Genomic DNA, 18152 nt, shown 5'->3' with positions numbered 1-18152 from the left:
TGCTCATTCTCAGGCCAAGACAATATTAAAATACAAGGTATTTTTATTGAGGGATGGGACTTAATTTACTAGCAACACTCAAAAAATAGATTAACTGCAATTAATTAACTGAAAACAACTCCTCCTCTTGTGCCACACTGCAAAGTTACAGTCAAGTCTTCTGGAAGATTGTAGGAATATCTACATTAATGATTTAAAGGATTATTCATTTAGTAGAAACATAAAATATCTGTCCTCCCTCTTGCAGCATGACATACTTTACTGTGGATAGCAGGGAAGGAGCCAGCAAGAGCTTATGGTTCATAGCTGTCTCCCAACAGTCCACATTCTCTCTTCCATATTCAAAATGTGATTGCTTGCTCTCAGCCAAGCTTGCCATATCAAGCTGAGCCCAAACATCTTTCAGAACTCATTGACCTCTAGCCAGCTGTCAAAGCCTCCAGCTCTTCTCTCATAACTTCAGCAGTGTTGGCAATCGCCATCAGTATAACAATCAACAAATAAACCCATAATTTTTTAAGAAAATGTAAATTTACTGGAAATTAAAATTAAACCAGATTAATCAGACCAAGAATAGTACAAGCATATATCAACTTGAGTGACTGGCATGGAGTAAGTAGGAGACAGCTTAGGAAATTACTTGCTACATAAAATTGAGCCTTATACAGTTGCTTGTGTCCTCGGTCCCTTGGACATGATCCTTAGCTATAGATTATACTGGAACCTTTGGAAGATTTGGTATCTTGGAGACTTGTTAGATTCCCAACAGACAGAATAAGCTGGATAAAGGAGGTTGAGCAGTCTCCAATAAATCATCTGTCACAGAAATCCTGACACAACAACTTTATGCAAAAATAACAGAAACAAGCTAAAAAGTTATTTTCATTAAAAACCGAACCTTAAAATAACTACAGTGGTACAGAAGCCTCAAACTGTGACATAAAAAAAAGAATTATTTCCCAATTGCAGGTCTGTTGCTCATAAAAAACCAGATCTACGTTATATTTAAAACAAGCTCTATTCAACAGTGAATATAAAATTCTACAACAAAGTTATAAAAATTTGCTTCATGCAAACTACTTTATAACTGCAAATACGGGTTGGATCAATATCTCAGAAAACCCCCAAAACCTCAACAGAGACCTTTGAGAAGAAATTAAGATTTCAGTGCTAGGAAACTAAAAATTGTGAACTACTATCAAAATCTAAGCGTGCAAAACAAAGCTCATTGCAAAAATACTAACCTTTTGAAGCAAATTTATATAGAGCATCACATGCTTTGGTCAAAACTTCCGTTTCAGGAGAACTAAGCATTAGTACAACTGTTTCTGGTGTTTTGCTTTCAATCAATAATGGATCGAACTACAAACAAACAAACAAACAAAAAGGAAGGAACAGTTTGATTTATACCGACTCTTTCTGTATGCTGCAGTAGACTCCCATATTTAATTTAAAAAAAATCTTGTTTGATATCTAGACTGAATTAGAAATATTAACGAGTTGCTATTTACTTGGAGAAATCCAATTTTTTAACAATCGGAGACACTGTTAAAAACTGACTTCCAAATAAATATAAGCAGGATTTCATCCCATATGGAGATTTTGGGAAAACCTTGACACTTCCCTGCACATCTAGAAAGTCTTGAAAGTAACAGACTAAGCAATTGTTACACATGTAAGAGCATTCTGTAGCTTTGGAACCAGACATGAGAAGTTTCTTTTGAGCACCTGTAACACAGAGACCACGAACTTAGGTGTTGTACAAGGAAGAGGATTTGGCTACTCTGTGGCAATACCACTTTGTGGTTGCTTAAAAAAATAATATAAGAACACTGCCTGTGCCTTTGTCAACTCAGTTCAGCTCACTATGATCTTGCACTAGCTGAAGTATTTCCAAGATATAATCCCTGCTCACCCAGCCAGAAATGATACAAAGTGTTCATTGTTATTTCCGAGTTCTCTCATAAGGAAAGAAATCTTCCAACAAATCAGACAGTTTTCACACTCTTAACAGACTTCTGAGGACTAACATCACATGAGCAAGAGAATCTTCTAAAAAAGACTTTCATTCCTTAACAAGACACTATTCAATTTCTGAAAATCCTACCAATTAAAAAGTTTTAAGCTTGTTTGGATTTAAAGTAATTTTTCAGTACGGAAAAACTGTCTTCTGTCTTCACACTTCAGGACTATAGAGTATCTGTGTTACATACAGAAACTATCACATACTGGAGTCATGCTGTCTCTCAGAATCAATGTATTTATCTTTAAAATATAGCAGATTAATCATATGAGATAGCAATACAAAGCAGTCAGAGGCCTGAGCAGGTCAGTGATTGAGAAAGAATTTCTTTACTGTGCAGGTGAGAGTGCACTGGAACAGACCGCCTGGAGAGGGTGGGAAGTCTCCCTCTCTGGAGATATTCAAGAACCACCTGGATGCAATCCTGTGCTGTTTTCTCTAGGATGGCCCTGCTTGAGCGACGAGGTTGGACCAGATGACCCACTGTGGTCCCTTCCAACCTTACCCAATCTGTGATTCTTTGATTGCTCTGTGTTCATCAAAACTATCATAGAACTGATTAGGACTCTTGCTGATCATAATGCCTGCATAGCCAGTGTTCCACCTTTTTTTTTTTTTTAAATCAAGGCTTGCTTCTAAATCTTCATACATCATTGTATATTCTTCCTGTAATGGCACATACAGGACAGATTATGTGCTAGAATAATATGCCTGAATTAATAACCTTGAATTAAACACAGAAATTTAACTAGTTTATAAGCAACATTGCCAACATTCAGTTTGTATTAAGAAAAAAGCAAATTAAATGAAAAAGAAAGCTATAATTCAAAAACTTCTACATGTCTTTGATTTTGATTTTTGTGTACATTTGACTTCAAAGCCATTAAAAACTGCAGAGCATTTGGGGTTTGATTTTGGGTGGTGGGGTTTTTTGCTTCCATCAACTTAATTTAGTTGAAATAGAATGTAATATAAAATATGTTTCCAGTCAGACCAAAGACCCATCTAGCCCAGCATCCTGTCTCTGATAAAAGGCCTGTAACAGGTGTGGGCAAGCAGACTATTAAACTTTGCTTATATTCCCTCTCAGACTCCAGCACTCTGCAACCTAGAGAACTGGAGAGCCTAGTGAGTTTACTTCCATGTTCAAAAAGTCCAAGAAAAAATTTGGTACATAATTTTTGAAGCCATCTGTATTTTAATCACCGTTAATATTCTGAGACACAAGTACCACAATTTAACATTCATATAAATTACTGTGCCTCTTTTTTGTTTTAAAACTACCACCTGATAATTTTGTTTGTCCTCCATGGTTCATTCACCATAAGAAACAATGAAATAAATTACACCCATTTGTCTTCCCTGTATATTCATAATTTTCTAAGTTTCTGTGATATTCCCCTTCCCAGTTATTCCTTCTGGGGATGAAGAAAGCTACCCCCTTTGATCTTTCCTAATACAGAAGCCACTCTGTCTGTTATTGTTGTCTTTCTTAGTTCATTCTTAGTTCATTCTGTTCCACAGTTCAGAACTGTGTTTCTATTTGAAATGGAAACACCAAAACTGTTAATGGCATTTAACACGTGCATGTATAATGCATTTGCTAGTGACATGGTGTTTTGCCTTTTATTTCTGGAATTTGAAATGTTGTATCTGGCTGCCATTTTCATGAAAACATCAATTAATTCTGAAAGACTGGATGACACAGGTTGCAGAATAAAACTCCATGACATTCCACTGGCAACCTCTCTCTGTTATGAAACCTGAACAGGAACCTGTTTTCTCACCTTTGCTTTCGGTTTTACAACCCGACATTATTGCTAGGAGAGAAAATTATTTTTACCTCTTTGCCTTTATGTGAGTGAAAAGCTCGGTCTAAAAACTTTTGAGGAAGCTAAGTAACTGTATCAATCTGAACACCATTATCCACTTGCTCACTAACTCCTCCAAAGAATTCAAGTAGATTTCAGAGATCAAAATTTACATAAGCAGTATTGACTCTCCCCCATTATTATTATATTTATCCATGGGTTTGGTTTGAAGTTTTTTTTCAGAACTATTTCTACCAATTAACACAGCATGGAAAGTTCCTGTAATTATTAATGTATTTCTTTTTGAAAACAAAATTTTCTACTCTTCATTTTTCCACTACATTAAATACTACATGTAGCAGTACCACATTTTCAGATTTTAATTATTTTTCATTTAGCACAAGACTTGGGCAAATACTATTTATTTCTATTTGGACAATTTTATCACATTTATTTTGGTGCTTTGGCTTTTGACAAAAAAAGAAATAATTTTGCTTTTCCTTCATGACTTTAATCACCTAATAAAGTCCCTCTAAGAAGTTTCTTGCATCTAGTAAATTTGGAAAAGCTTTACTCCTAATTTGGTATCTTTGCTAGTTCTCTCCCAAAATATTTTGATGCAGGGTGACATTGTGCTTTTAGTACTCATTTGGGAGGGCAAGGGTTTTTTTGTTTTTCCATTTGAATACAAATCCCACCTTATGAAAGATGCATTTATCTGCTATTATTTTATTGTTTAATCATGCTGTAATTGTCTTTTTAAAAATCACTTAAATTTGATTTAAGGTCAGGTTTAGCATCGCACCTTTCATAGAATTTTTAGAAGCACTATTGATATCTTTGATATTCTTAATCCCTTTTCCTTTACCTAGAAAAACAGAGTTAATAGATACCTGGACATGCTAATTGTTTCAGTTTTGTGATTGCCTGATCTCCTGTTTTAACAATATAAACCCAAGATATTCCACTGAATCAAAGCTATTTTGATGTTTGAAGGCACTTCTGGAGACCTGATCTGATCCAACTGCCCTGTTCAGAGCAGGGAAAGCTGGAGCTCAGGGCAGGTACACAGTCTGACTTTGAGTGTCTCCAAAGCTGGAGACTCCACAAGCTCTCTGGACAACCTGTGCCATGTTCCGTCATTCTTACGGTAAAAGAGGGTGGTTTTTTTCTTATGCTTCAGTGGAACCTCCTGTATTTATGTTTGTTTCCATTGCCTCTCATCTCTCCACTGGGCACCACTGAGAAGAGCCTGGCTTGATTTCTTTACTTCTTCCTGTCAGATGACACTGCCAAGACCCCCTCTCTCCAAGCCTTCTCTCAAGACTGAACAGTCCCAAATGTCAAATGACAAATGCTCCAAGACTTTGGCAGATTTGTTCCAGTAAGGCTTTGTCTCACTTGTACCACAGAACCAAGAACAGAATCACCAGGTCCTTTCCTGTAAAGCTGCTTTCCAGCTGGTCATCCCCCAGACTGTACCGGATATTCTTCCCCCAGGTGCAGGATTTGGCATTTCCCTTTACTGAACTTAATTAAATTCCCAATTTCCCATTTCTCTAGTTTGTTGAGGTCCCTCTGAACGGCTGCACAACCATCTGGTCTGCCTATCACTCCTCTCAATTTTGTATCACCTGCAAACTTGCTGAGGGTGCACTCTGTCCCATCATTCAGGTCACAAATGAAGAGGTTAAACAGTATCAGCCCCAGGATCAACCCCTGGAGCACAACAAGAGTGCCTGACCTCCAACAGGACCCCATGCTGCAACGCTTTGAGCCTGTCAGTTCAGCTACTTTTCAATTCATTTACACTGTCTCTTTCTCTTGTCGAGACTTTACTAGCTTGCCTATGAGGATGTTATGAGAGTATTGAAAGCCTTACTAAAGTCAAGTCAAATTAATATTTAGGCATTAATCAAAAGAAGGGGTTTCCGTGGAGACAATTTCAGGAGCTGACTGTGCCACTTCATACGTTCCACCTTTTGTTAACATCAGAGTTGTGAATGAAGCTATTTTCAAAAATACTCAGGTATCTATAGCTTTCTTTAAGTGACAGCACCTCAGTATTTTCTCTAGTGGTAATCTTAGGTCTCCTTTCAATGTCTGTGCCCTACCTGATGATCAAATAGTAATATTGTCTGGACCAAACTTAATCTAGACATCATATGAAAAGTTCCTATCAATCTGTGTCAAGTATTTTATCTGCCTGAATTACTGACTTAGGTCATTCATACAGAGATAGAGGCTCAAAGCGATATTTTTCCTGTAGGAGACCAATTCTCATAACAGAGAATAGTAAAAGACAAATTATGCAAGGCTGTGAAAACAGAATCCTCAGGAACATTTTCTAAAACAGAGGCTAGGCTAAGAGATGTGTTTCCCACCTGTTCCTAGAAATCTATAAAAAATTAGTGGTCATCTGCAGTACCATATATTCTCAGAGCATTCCACGTGCACAAAGGCCCTCTTTATAAGCCTGCCTCCATTATCTCAAGGCTTCTTTTCTTAGACTTGACATTTTCATAAACAGATTATCAATCAGAAGATAATGGCTAATACGTCTTTTTATTTTGTCTGCATCTCATTTCCTGCCACCTGAAATATCCAGGTGAAATTTCAAGTTTTGAGATTTGATTTTACACAATCATTATTAACAACATTCTCATAGCTATAAGATTTTCTTGGTTGATAGTTACAATTAATCAATTATCTATTTTCATGTTTAATACTGTTTTGCTATGCAACATTCAGGTTTTTTTCTCCTGCTAGGACTGATAGAAGAGATATGCTAACCTGAAGTATAATAAGGGGAAAAACTAAGCCAAAAGCTTCAGATGCCATCTGGAATTCACTCTTTCCAGTTCTTTCCTTTTTGATAGTTTTATCAACTTTTTCTCTAAGTTGGATTTTTTCAATTATTGAATATCTTTTCTGACATTATTCACAGCCTATTGTAGTACCTACTAGGCTGTATCACAGTTTTCTCCAGAAAATCTAATGGTATGTTTTGGATACAGAAATTGTAGTGTTGCATCTACTGATTTTAGCTATTTACTGAAAAGGTCAACTTTTATTACTTTAGCTTATCTGTATGGCTTAAATGTACTGTCATGCCTTTCAAATCTTTTCTTAGACTGCAAAGATACTTAGTTTTACTCTTCAGGCCTGTTTTAATTAGTCTTATCCACATTCACTGTTTTTGTGACTCCTCCTGTTTTTTTTATACAGACCCAGGTTATGCTGAAGTTTTATGTCATCTCTTTTCATAAGGATTTGTTATTGATTGGAGCTTATAAATTACATTTGTAATATTCACCTTTCCACATAACAGTTGGGCCAAACCTGGTATCAATTCCTATGCCTCAGCAGCATCATGGCTATTGGATATTACTTAGTCAAAATTATTTATGCTTATTTAATTTTGAAATTGTAATGTAGTTTTTGCTGATCAACTTGTCTATGATCTATGAGCTTTGAAAAAGCTCTTGCAGTACTACCACTCTTTACAGACAAACCCATTGTTTTTTTTAAAACAGTGTACTGAACTTTGCATTTAGTTTCATGTTCCTCTGTGGAACTCGTTGAGGTCCCTATTTTCATTAATTTGGTTATTATCTGGCACAGAATTTATATTATACTATTTTCAAGGTTTCTGTATTTCCTCTACTTCTCTCTGAATAAAACATTTAAGCTTTAAAATTTCCTGTATTTTGCATATCTATCTTTTTGGGGGTTTCTTCATACCTTGTGAATTTAATAGAAACCCTTGAAAAGTGTGCTTGTGTCAGACCCTTAACCTCCACCTTTTGAAAAAAAGTCACATTATCACCATGATTCTATATTTAGCTTCAGCTCTTGTACTTCCAATGATAGCAAAAAGACTGTGTATCTTTGCAAAAGATCCAGAGTATATAATACTAGCATTCAAAATATCTGTCAAATTTTGTATTTGTATAAAACTGCAGATCCATCTAGGCTCTTAACTCTTTCACCCTTAAAGAGAATGTCTTCACAGTTGAAAAGACAGGCAGATTTCAGGTTGCTCTTCTCCTTTCTCCTTTGATTTTTACAAAGAGAAAGCTAACACTGTTCTTAAATAAAAAGAAGCCTGGATTGTTTCATACATTACTGTTTGCAAAGCCTGCCAAAGACAACAATCTCTACAAAGAACTACACATGCCCAGTCACTCTGGTTTGTATGCTGTCCAAGAAAAGCAGAAACAGAGTCATCTTTAAAAGCCATTTTTAGAATAATGTGGGTAAGTTAGGAGAATAAGGAACTACATAAGGACTGTAGAGCTGGGCCTGTAACTGTGTAATGTTTATTTTATAGCACATAGCAGTTTATAAACTTACCACATCCTTGGGTGGAGGCTCTGCTTCCTTCTTTACTTTTTTACCCATTCTAAAAACAAACAAACAAACAAATAAAAGCAGACAAACAAATTCCCTTCTGTGTTTTAGGAACCAGTTTACCATTGATTTAGAAAAGCTTCTAAGACAGATTTTCTCATTCATTTGACCCCACCTAATTAGTCTGAAGATTTCTTTGACATAGTAGTTTCTATACAAAATTTGTCCCTTTTTCTAACACTTGAACACATTTGGTAAAATACATCTGTCAACAAAATACATAGATCAAAAGAAAGGTTTGAGACATCACAGGCTCAAGTTGTAATGTGGTACAAATACATAGAACATCCTTTTCTCTAAGTTAGTTTTATTTGCATCTATAAATCATATATGAACTTGAAAGTCTTTTTAGGGTATTTCCCCATGTTTGTCTACACATTCTGTGTTAGCAAACATTCCATACAAATGTAGAATGTACAAATAAGTTCTACCCCAAAAACATGGTTCAAATACAATTTGAATTCTCTGTTAATATTTCACAAAAGACAAAAATCAGGTCTGCAGGTATTAAGAAACAGTTCTTTACAGTACAAATTTCACTGATTAAAAAAAGTTACATCTATTTTCACCAAGTCCAGCTTCTGTCTTCTGCCCTTTTTTTTTTTTTCTGGCATTAGCATATGTGCACATGAACCAGGAAGACCTCCTCAACTGCATCTAATAGTAGCTTCTGAAGCATATGGATGTAATACCTCATGTGGACCTAATTTTGTGTGGCTTCAAAAACTTCAGGAGAGCCTTCCAGTTAAGGTACAGGCAAAAGTAAAGGGCAACATGAGCCACTAGCACTAACTATGCATAGAACATAACCCAAGTTATGTCAAGCTTCAGTTTGTTTTAACACTGCGTAAAAGCGAAATGCGTACTGTTAGTACCCCTTGTTAACTCCTCTGTTGGTTCTCAAAGTAAAACCACACATTCACCCTCAGCCAGGACTATCCTGACAGCTTCCCTGTGGTATAAGAGATTATTTTTCATTGCAATATGGGCTGTAGCCTGGCTGGTCACAAAAGTCAAGGCTATTGTTTGTTGTGTTCAACAAAAATTTAGAGCTCTTCTTGAATCCTCTGATTTTTTTCCAGGTATTGTTCCTCTAGTGGTCTCTACAAATAAACTGTAACACAGCAGTAGTGAAACCAGTTCATAATCACATCCTAAAAATGGATCTGAAGTTTAAAACTTCAAAGGCAGGTCACTAATTACAGTTTTGAGAGGAAAATCCACACAATCAAAGATTCTTCAGCTCCAATCTGCTTTACCCTTGTGCATCTGTACATACACACATATGAACACACACACACAAATTCAGTGTTTCAGAAAATGCAGCTTTGGCTAGAGATAAATTAACTTACATAAGAAAAAGCATAAGGACAAATTACTGACAGTATGTTCAATAAACATGATGGACATACTACCTTCTGATTTATGCAGTCACTGTAGAAAGTAAGAATCCTGCACACATACAAGAAACATATTTACAAGGACATTCAGGAAATCTGGGTTATTTAAATTGTGCTAAATCCTGGTATGGAGATATGGACTCTTATTTAGAATTATTTAGTTCAGCTCGATTCATTTCAGGTATAAATTAAGCTAAAGTCATGAGGCAATTTTAATTCTGAATGAGTTTAATTAGGTTTAAACCAAACAATTTTAAAAGTTAATTAATGTAAAAGTATTTATAATGTTGTATAATTAATGTTCTCAGATTCAAATTATAAATATTTCAAGACCAAGAATAACTAAAGCATTTAATTGCGAGTACTTCTTCATTCTGTATAAATACATCCAACTTCTGAGCATATTTTTAAGAAACTTTTACATTTTTCTTAGTTTCAAAATATTTAGTTCCTTTAACTTTAAAAAAGCAGTATGACCTGTAGCAATAAGCAGAGAGACCAGCACAACTACTATACTGTGGGTTATGCCCCTCAGTCTGTTTCTTTGCAGCAGGTACTAGTCTGGATTTCAATGCATTCTGCCATCAAATGTTGGTATGATCTTTGTTCCCATAAAGATCTCAGTGATCACTCTCTGATTTGAGGGACTGATGTACTTGGAATTCTTTGGCTTACTGATAATTAAAAATGTGTCTTCTGCATTTAATTTTCATTATCACAGCCAATCAATGTGTACAGGTATTGAAAGGCTACTGAACTATAAAAGAACTTCTTTATTCAAATCCCTTTCTGTCCATGATAGCTGCAAGGCCAAGTGCTGGGTCCTGCCCTTGGGTCACAACAACCCTGTGCAACTCTACAGGCTGGGAGAAGAGTGGCTGGAAAGCTGCCCAGCAGAAAAGCACCCGGGGGTGCTGGTCAACAGCAGCTGAACATGAGCCAGCAGTGCCCAGGGGCCAAGAAGGCCAGTGGCATCCTGGCCTGTATCAGCAATAGTGTGGCCAGCAGGACCAGGGAAATGATTGTGCCCCTGTACTGGGCACTGCTGAAGCTGCACCCTGAATCCTGGCTTCAGTTTTGGGCCCCTCACTACAAGAAGGACATTGAGGTGCTGGAGCGTGTCCTGGGAAGGGAAATGAAGCTGGTGAAGAGTCTGGAGCACAAGTCTGATGAGGAGCAGCTGAGGGAGCTGGGGTTGTTTAAACTGAAGAAGAGGAGGATCAAGGGAGACCTTATTGCTCTCTACAACTACCTGAAAAGAGGGGGTAGTGAGTTGGGGGTCGGTCTCTTCTTCCAGGTAACAAGCAATAGGACAAGAGGAAATTACCTCAAGCTATACCAAGGGTGATTTAGATTGGATATTAGGAAAAAATTCTTCACCAAAAGGGTTGTCAAGCATTGGAACAGGCTTCCCAGGGAAGAGCTTCAGTCACTAACCCTGGAGGTATTTAAAAAACATGTATATGTGACGCTTAGGGACGTGTTTTAGTGGTGGGCATGGCAGTGTTAGGTTAAGAGTTGGAGTCAATTATCTTAAAGATCTTTTCCAACCTAACCAATTCTATATTTCTAAATCTTAAAGACAGAATAAAGAATATTCTCATTTGAGTAATATCCTCTACTTCATGTCTTGCACGTTTCTAGAATCACAGAAGCATACTTTTTCCACATATGTTTTTTGAGATTAAAGAGTTGATTGTTGTAAATCATGTAGAGCTAGAAGTAATAAAGTACTTTGACCTAACGGATGCAATCTATGAAGTTATCACTCTATGCTACTTTCTGTCCTTCACCTGGAATTTATTGCTATCAATGACAGATAAACTAGCCTGCTTTACCTCCCTCCAACCCAGTTTCAGTGCAGTGGTCTAATCGGGTGTTTTCTCTCAGCCAGCAGGACAGTCATTAGGTCTACCTAAATCCTCATTCTAAACCCACAATCCTCAACACTCTCCCTCAGCTCTGGCTATTCTCAATGCCTAAGCTCAGCAGGTACTTCCCTGTCTCACTCTAAGCTTCATTAGAATCTCCAGCTTTCCCACAGGACCAGAACTACTCCAGTGTATCTTAAGTTGAACCAGTATCTGTAAACTATTAGTAGTGTCCACTAAACTATATTAGGCATCAGTACTAAAGTTAGTCACTGTCCTCGATAACTGATGGAGATCTAGTCAACATATTGAATACCTCTTATGGCAGATTCATCCTAAGTAGGTATCTAAAATAGAACTGCACCTTAAAAATAACTATTTTTTTCTTGGACCAAAACCAAAGTCTAGAGTTGTTGGTTCATATATTTACATTTATACTGATATCTGAAATGTGTGAGCTAAGCTTATTACCCCGTTTCTCCACATAAATCCACATGCCAGGCTAGGTCTAACAGATACTATTGCAGCAGACTAACCATTAGCAGAACTAGACATACCCCAAAACACAGCCACCTTGTCTTTCTTAAAGTGGTTGAAGGAACAGGCTCATCTCCAGTAACATCTCTATAACCAGAACATTTTGCCTGTAAGTGGAAAAGGATTTTGAGGAAGTTCAGAAATACAGATTTTTTAGTTCAGAAGTGGAACACTCTAACCTCTTGACTATTATATCAGGAACTGGCATCTCTATCATGTCAAATAAAATAAGGACAATTTATTTAGTTTTTGAGAGTTGCTGCAGATGCCTGCTTAGAGGAGCAGATTCCAAGTACTAGATCGTAAGATAATTACGGCCATGATCTCTCTACTTACTTCATTTTATTGTCTTGCTCTAAGAACCTCTCTGCTCAGTGTGAATAGTTTCTTAGATTCAAATCTGAGATATGCACTTATTTCTAGCCACTACACTTTTTTTTTTAAACACAAGATGATGGCTAGCAAGTGAGCTTCAACAAGAAAAGAATCTATAAACCACACTTTGAAATATGAGGAAAGTCTTCTGATTGTTTTTCTGTTTGAAATACTGAAATCTTATAATCTTCCTTTACAGTATGGAGTATATATCTGTATTATCAGAGTCCTGTTGCATACACTTCAAGACCATAATATATTATGGTTTTAAGTCAGACAATGCATTTAGAAAGCACTACCTGTTCCATTTGCTTCTTTCTGTTTTAAATCCTTAAATAACAGACACAAAACCCTAGAACTCTGCACATACTGTGAGACCTGAGACAAAGAACAGGAACGGGTCAAAGGTACAGCCAGCTGTGGAACTTACCTCTTAGTCAAGGAATCAAAGGTCTCTTCTGAGAGCAATTACCCCTGTGGAAAAGCAGTGCAAAGAGAAGGATTTAAGAATAGTTTCTAACAAGTTATTTATTACATGATCCACTTTTCAGATTAACTGTCCTATGCTTTAAGACAATCTGAAGCTGTGTTACTACAACTTGGCCACAATTTTCAGGTTCTTCACAAAAATGATGCATGAGATTCTTTTTGCCTTCCAAGTAACAATTACATATCAATTTAGTCGAGCTAGTTCAACTGAAGTTTGGCTGTTTAGTTTTGTCTCATAGAAGCTATTTTTTTCGTGATAACAGTGGAAATTGCCTTATAAATGGGTCATTGTCATTGATTATTTCAATTGATTTCTGTATGGACACTTTAGTTCTGCTGCCTTCCAATGTAATCATATCATCAGCAGACAATCTTACTCCTTTTTTGAGTCCATAAACTAGTATGTCCTTTGTATGCCATCTTAAATATACTCATCATCATTCTCAGAGAGCTCTGTCTTAATTAAGAGAACAATGTGGAATAATCTTGAAACTCCTTTTTTTCTCCCACATTCTTCTTCCATCTTTTTTCTGTCCAACTCCTTAAGTATGGATCAACAGACTCTCTTTGCCATGTTGTGAAGACAGCAAAAGCATTAAAACACTACTAAAAACCTTGGCTTCATAGAAGAAGAGAGTTAAAAAGAGATGGCAGATTCAATTTAATATTCAGTTCCTGAACATATATATATATATGGCATATGAAACTAATACATTACACGAGAGACCAATTAAGTCAAGACTTTTGAATTTGTCCAGTGTGTGTATTAGGCAAAAAATGATCAGGAAGTTTCACCTGAACATGAGGAAGAACTTGTTTACTGTGCAGGTGACCACACACCAGAACAGATTGTCCAGAGATGTTGTGGACTGCTCTTCACTGGAGAGATTAAAGAACCATCTGTACACAATCCTGTGCAATGTGCTCTGGGGTTGGACCAGATGACCCACTGTGGTCATTCCAACTTGACTCATTCTATGATGCTGTGAGGATTAGGTCAAGATTTAGCTACCATGCAAGAGACATTAACTAACCGAACTTACCTAGAGTGTGATCCTAGATACAAGACAATAATTTGATTCAACTGGACAAAGTTCATCCCATTGCAGGAAAAAAAAAAAAAAAGACTAAATGTACTCTGATCATTCTGAGAGTTCCTTTAAAGATTCCAATTTTTTCCAATGATCTATGCATTTTTACGTTAGACACACACAAAATGAAAGAATCATTAAAAATACTGAGAGATGCAGAGTGGAGTACCCTGCAGACAAAGTCTTAAAACCAAAATAAATTTGTAGTTAGATGCCAGGTTGAGAAAATAGCTATGAGAGAGAAAAGGTGGTGATTTTAGGCAAGTTAAAAGATAATACAATTATTTATTTAAAATCTCAGAACTTTTAAGATACAATTACACTTCTTATTTGCATTCTGATATCACATTAACATTCAGCTGAGTGTTACTTTCAAAAGCCCAAGGATAGATGCTAAGGTTTCTAACAAAAGCCAAGCTTCTCAGCTATTTGATTCTACAATCTGATGCTGTGAAAATATGCTAAATTTGCACTAAAAAATTTGACTCATGAGTCATGTACAGCCTCAGATTGATAGATAGTTTTTCCATACTGCCCAAGGGCCATAGTTCTCTGTTTTCTGAAAGTGAACAGCTTGGTACACTTAGCAAGAGTCAGGAGTGTTCCAATCACGTTGAAATCCTAAGCTGTAGAGGCAGAATGTATTTTCCAATTTGTACGGTGTAAAAGATGACGTATGATTGTTCATAAAAAAAAATTAATAGGAATTAAAGGATATGATAGCATTCTTTCCAAATCACACAATAACTAAGAGGTCTCAGCACAAGAAAGCTCCTTCAATGAATAAGAACAGTCTTCCATGGATGATCAGTATCCAGTCTCCAGAATGGCAACAGCCAAATGCTGATAATTGCTTGAAACTATCCCAAAAGTCAGATTTCCTCCATTTGTTACAGGGTTTCTATTTCCCTAAATTACCAAGGTTTAGATTTCCTAAACTTTTTATGTTCTTCCTAACAATAGTAGCTATTTTTACTGTCCACATGAACACTTAATCCTTTCACTCTTCTTTCTTAGTCTGAAATGCTACAGCACAGGTCCAGTTGTCAAGGGCACCGTACAAGGAACTACACCTTAGATTTAAAAAATATGTAAAAAGTTTAAATGTGTTATTCAATTCAACCCCTCATTCTTGTATTACAAGTTTAGGTAAGAGGTGCCCTGACTTGATCTTTTTTACTTCTTTTATAACTCACTGTACACTCTGATTTATCACCTTTCTAAGCCACCCTAATTATTTTTTCCATATAGCTTTTCCAGACATTTATATTTCTTGTCTCAGAGTCCCTCTGTGACTGTTAAATCTTTCTCAGATATGATATACTCAACCTAAAATACCATAATCAATTCTAGAACACTACTGACTTATTTGAGTGACTTTATAACTTTCAGGGTATTTATTTTTACCCAATTTCCTCAGTGAAGATTTTCACTAAGCTATCCACATACGGTAAACAGGTCATTTTTCCAGCTGATCACAATTAATTTAGGTTCACTACTGAAGAGAATATAGTGCTCTAAGTATTCCTGACATTATAAATTACACTGCTTTCATCAACAATTAGTTTTATCTTTCATGGTGTTACCAGTTCACCTAACTGCAGAAGAGCTCTCAGAAGCTTCTAGCAGTCTTCTTTAGTCATAACAAAATTATTTTATCTCACTAGAAAATTTTGATTTTGCTATATTATTGGTCACATGTTAAATAATATGAGACCTAAGATCTACCTCTGGAAAATCTAAGCTGTTATAACCCGAATGAAGGTGATTTTTAGAAAGTATGTGTGATTTTAAATGTCTGACTGAGACACATAGTGAAATCCCTCATTCCATGAAAAAGAGACTAGAGAAAAATTGACCTAAAACAAATGAGATACAGTAGTTACAGTAGTTACAACCACTGTCTGAGCAAAAACAGCAGGACACTTCTCATACAAGAGGCAAAGATGGTCTGACTTAGGAAGAAAGACTAGTAAAAAAATTGAAGACGCTCCTAAGTTTTTAGCCAGCGGTGCCAGTCTACGTGTCTTTAAAAGAATGCCTTCTCCTGGCAGTTTCACAGGGACATTCGGTGAAAGGGACATTCTGAATGATCAGATTCACGCCCCTCTGCCATCACAGCCACTGCATCACTTTAATCCCACCAGATACCTATCACACTGTATCTTTAAAACTGCTGGATATTTTGTTTCCACCTCTCCTGTTAAAAAGTTGTTCCACAAGGTCAGGGACCATTTTTTAACTTTTGTCTACAGTTTACTGTGTGTGTGTCATGTCTGAACATCTGTCAGTTACTTTCTTTGCTGGCATGAATGAAATATACAGTAAATAGTTATCCTATACAATATATATTTACCATATTCTATACATACTATATAGTATATTATATAAATTCCATATATATTTACATACAGAGAATCAGAATACATTTAGAATCATAGAACAGTTTGGGTTGGAAGGGGCCTTAAAGATCATGCAGTTCCAAGCCCTCTGCTGTGGGCAGGGACACCTTCGACTAGACCACGTTGCTCAAAGCTCCATCCAACCTGGCCTTGAACACTTCCAGGGATGGATCCACAACTTCTCTGGGCAACCCGTTCCAGTGCCTCACCACTCTGAGTAAATGTCTAATTCAAACCTACTTTCAGTTTAAAGTCATTCCCCTTTGTCCTATCCCTACACACCCTTGCAAACAGTCCCTCTCAAGCTTTCTTGTGGGCCCCTTCTAGGTACTGGAAGGTGTTACAATGTCTCCCCAGAGCTGTCGCTTCTCCAGGCTGAAAAACACCACCTATCTCTCTCAGCCTGTCCGCACAGGACAGGCACTGCAGCTCTGATCATGCCCCTCCTCTATCCGAAGACAACAAACCTGCCCCCACTCATTTTGTTAGCTTAAAGAATTCTTCTAATTTCCTCCAAAAAATGATTCCTCATTTCCCACACCATCCTCATAAGCCCTTTTTAAGTCAACCTCTTGAAAACATGGATGACCTCAGCTGAACACAGCATCTCCAATGAAGCTTCTCCTGCCTTGGACAAAACTGTTCTCTTACTTCTTTGTCAGCACTGGATACACCTCAGCTGTGTTGCTATCACTTTTCTTAAAGGCGTATATGCCCTTATCAAGTTGACTGTAAGTTTTTTAGGGTGTTTTGGTTGTGGCTGGAGAAAGCTTCAATGTATGCCTTTAAAAATCATAGAATCATAGAGTGGTTCGGGTTGGAAGGGACCTAAAAGATCATCTCGTTCCAACCCCCCTGTCGTGGGCAGGAACACCTTCCACTGGACCAGGTTGCTCAAAGCCCCATCCAGAGCCTGGTCTTGAACACTTCAAGAGATGGGGCATCCACAACTTCTCTGGGCAACCTGCTACAGTGCCTCACTATCCTCACAGTAAAGAATCTTTTCCTAATATCCATCTACGCCTACTCATTTTCAATTTGAACCCATTCCCTCTTGTCCTGTCGCTATACGCTCTTGTAAATAGTCTTGACTCACCTTTCCTGCAAGTTCCCTTCAGGTACTGGAAAGACGCTACTAACATAAAATAACGATGCTTTTTAAGCTTTAACTTACTATTTCTGAAGGTCTACAGACACGTGGCCCTCAGCTCACTGACCAGCGCCGGGGAGCCAGACCCGCCGGGCACGGCCCGAGGGCACCGGCCGCTATAACACACCTCCCGCCCGCCGCCGCCGCCGCCGCCGCCACCCGAGGCCGCACGCGGTGATTTCAGCGCCTCAGCCCCTCCGCCCTCGCGGTGCCTGCGCCCTTCGCCCACCTCCCCTCAGCGCCAGAGACCCCCGAGATCCGCAGCGGCGGGGCCGGAGCGCCCGCCCTGCCCGGGCTCCCCGCGCCGCCCGGGGGCGATCGCGCCGCGCCGCCCGCGCCGCTGTTCCGCCGGTTGCCGGGAGACGGCGGCGGCCCGGGCAGGGCCCGCCTGAGAGAGCCGGAGGGAGCCGGAGGGAGCCTGAGGGAGCCTGAGGGAGCTGAGCCCGCCGCCCCCGCAACGCCTTCTCCCCCCCTTTCCCAGTTGTCCCTGGGCAACGGCTTCAAGCGTTGCTCGTTTAATGTGAATTCCCAGAAGTCCTCGGGGAACAATTTCGCCGTGACACTTGCATATAATCCATTTCTTCACAGTT

General features: G+C 38.0%; 1 protein-coding gene across 10 annotated transcripts in view; it reads right to left on the bottom strand.

The window, feature by feature from the left end:
* Positions 1 to 17909, bottom strand: part of ARMC3 (armadillo repeat containing 3) — a 57958-nt gene extending 40049 nt beyond the window's left edge. For 2 of the 10 annotated variants that reach the window (XM_064635304.1, XM_064635296.1), the window contains exons 1-4: positions 17587 to 17781; positions 12861 to 12904; positions 8191 to 8239; positions 1245 to 1362 (exon numbers count right to left, since the gene is read on the bottom strand). In XM_064635304.1, the coding sequence (XP_064491374.1) occupies positions 1245 to 1362; positions 8191 to 8238 (166 nt within the window). In that variant the 5' untranslated portion in view covers position 8239; positions 12861 to 12904; positions 17587 to 17781. The other 8 variants (XM_064635261.1, XM_064635234.1, XM_064635251.1 and 5 more) reach the window with 8 other exon arrangements.
* Between the last annotated feature and the right edge of the window lie 243 nt (positions 17910 to 18152).

The sequence above is a fragment of the Pseudopipra pipra genome, chromosome 1 (genome assembly GCF_036250125.1).
Source record: "Pseudopipra pipra isolate bDixPip1 chromosome 1, bDixPip1.hap1, whole genome shotgun sequence".
Lineage (NCBI taxonomy): Eukaryota > Metazoa > Chordata > Aves > Passeriformes > Pipridae > Pseudopipra > Pseudopipra pipra.
The sequence above is the reverse complement of the archived record's forward strand: the minus strand, read 5'-3'. Positions and strand labels throughout refer to the sequence as shown.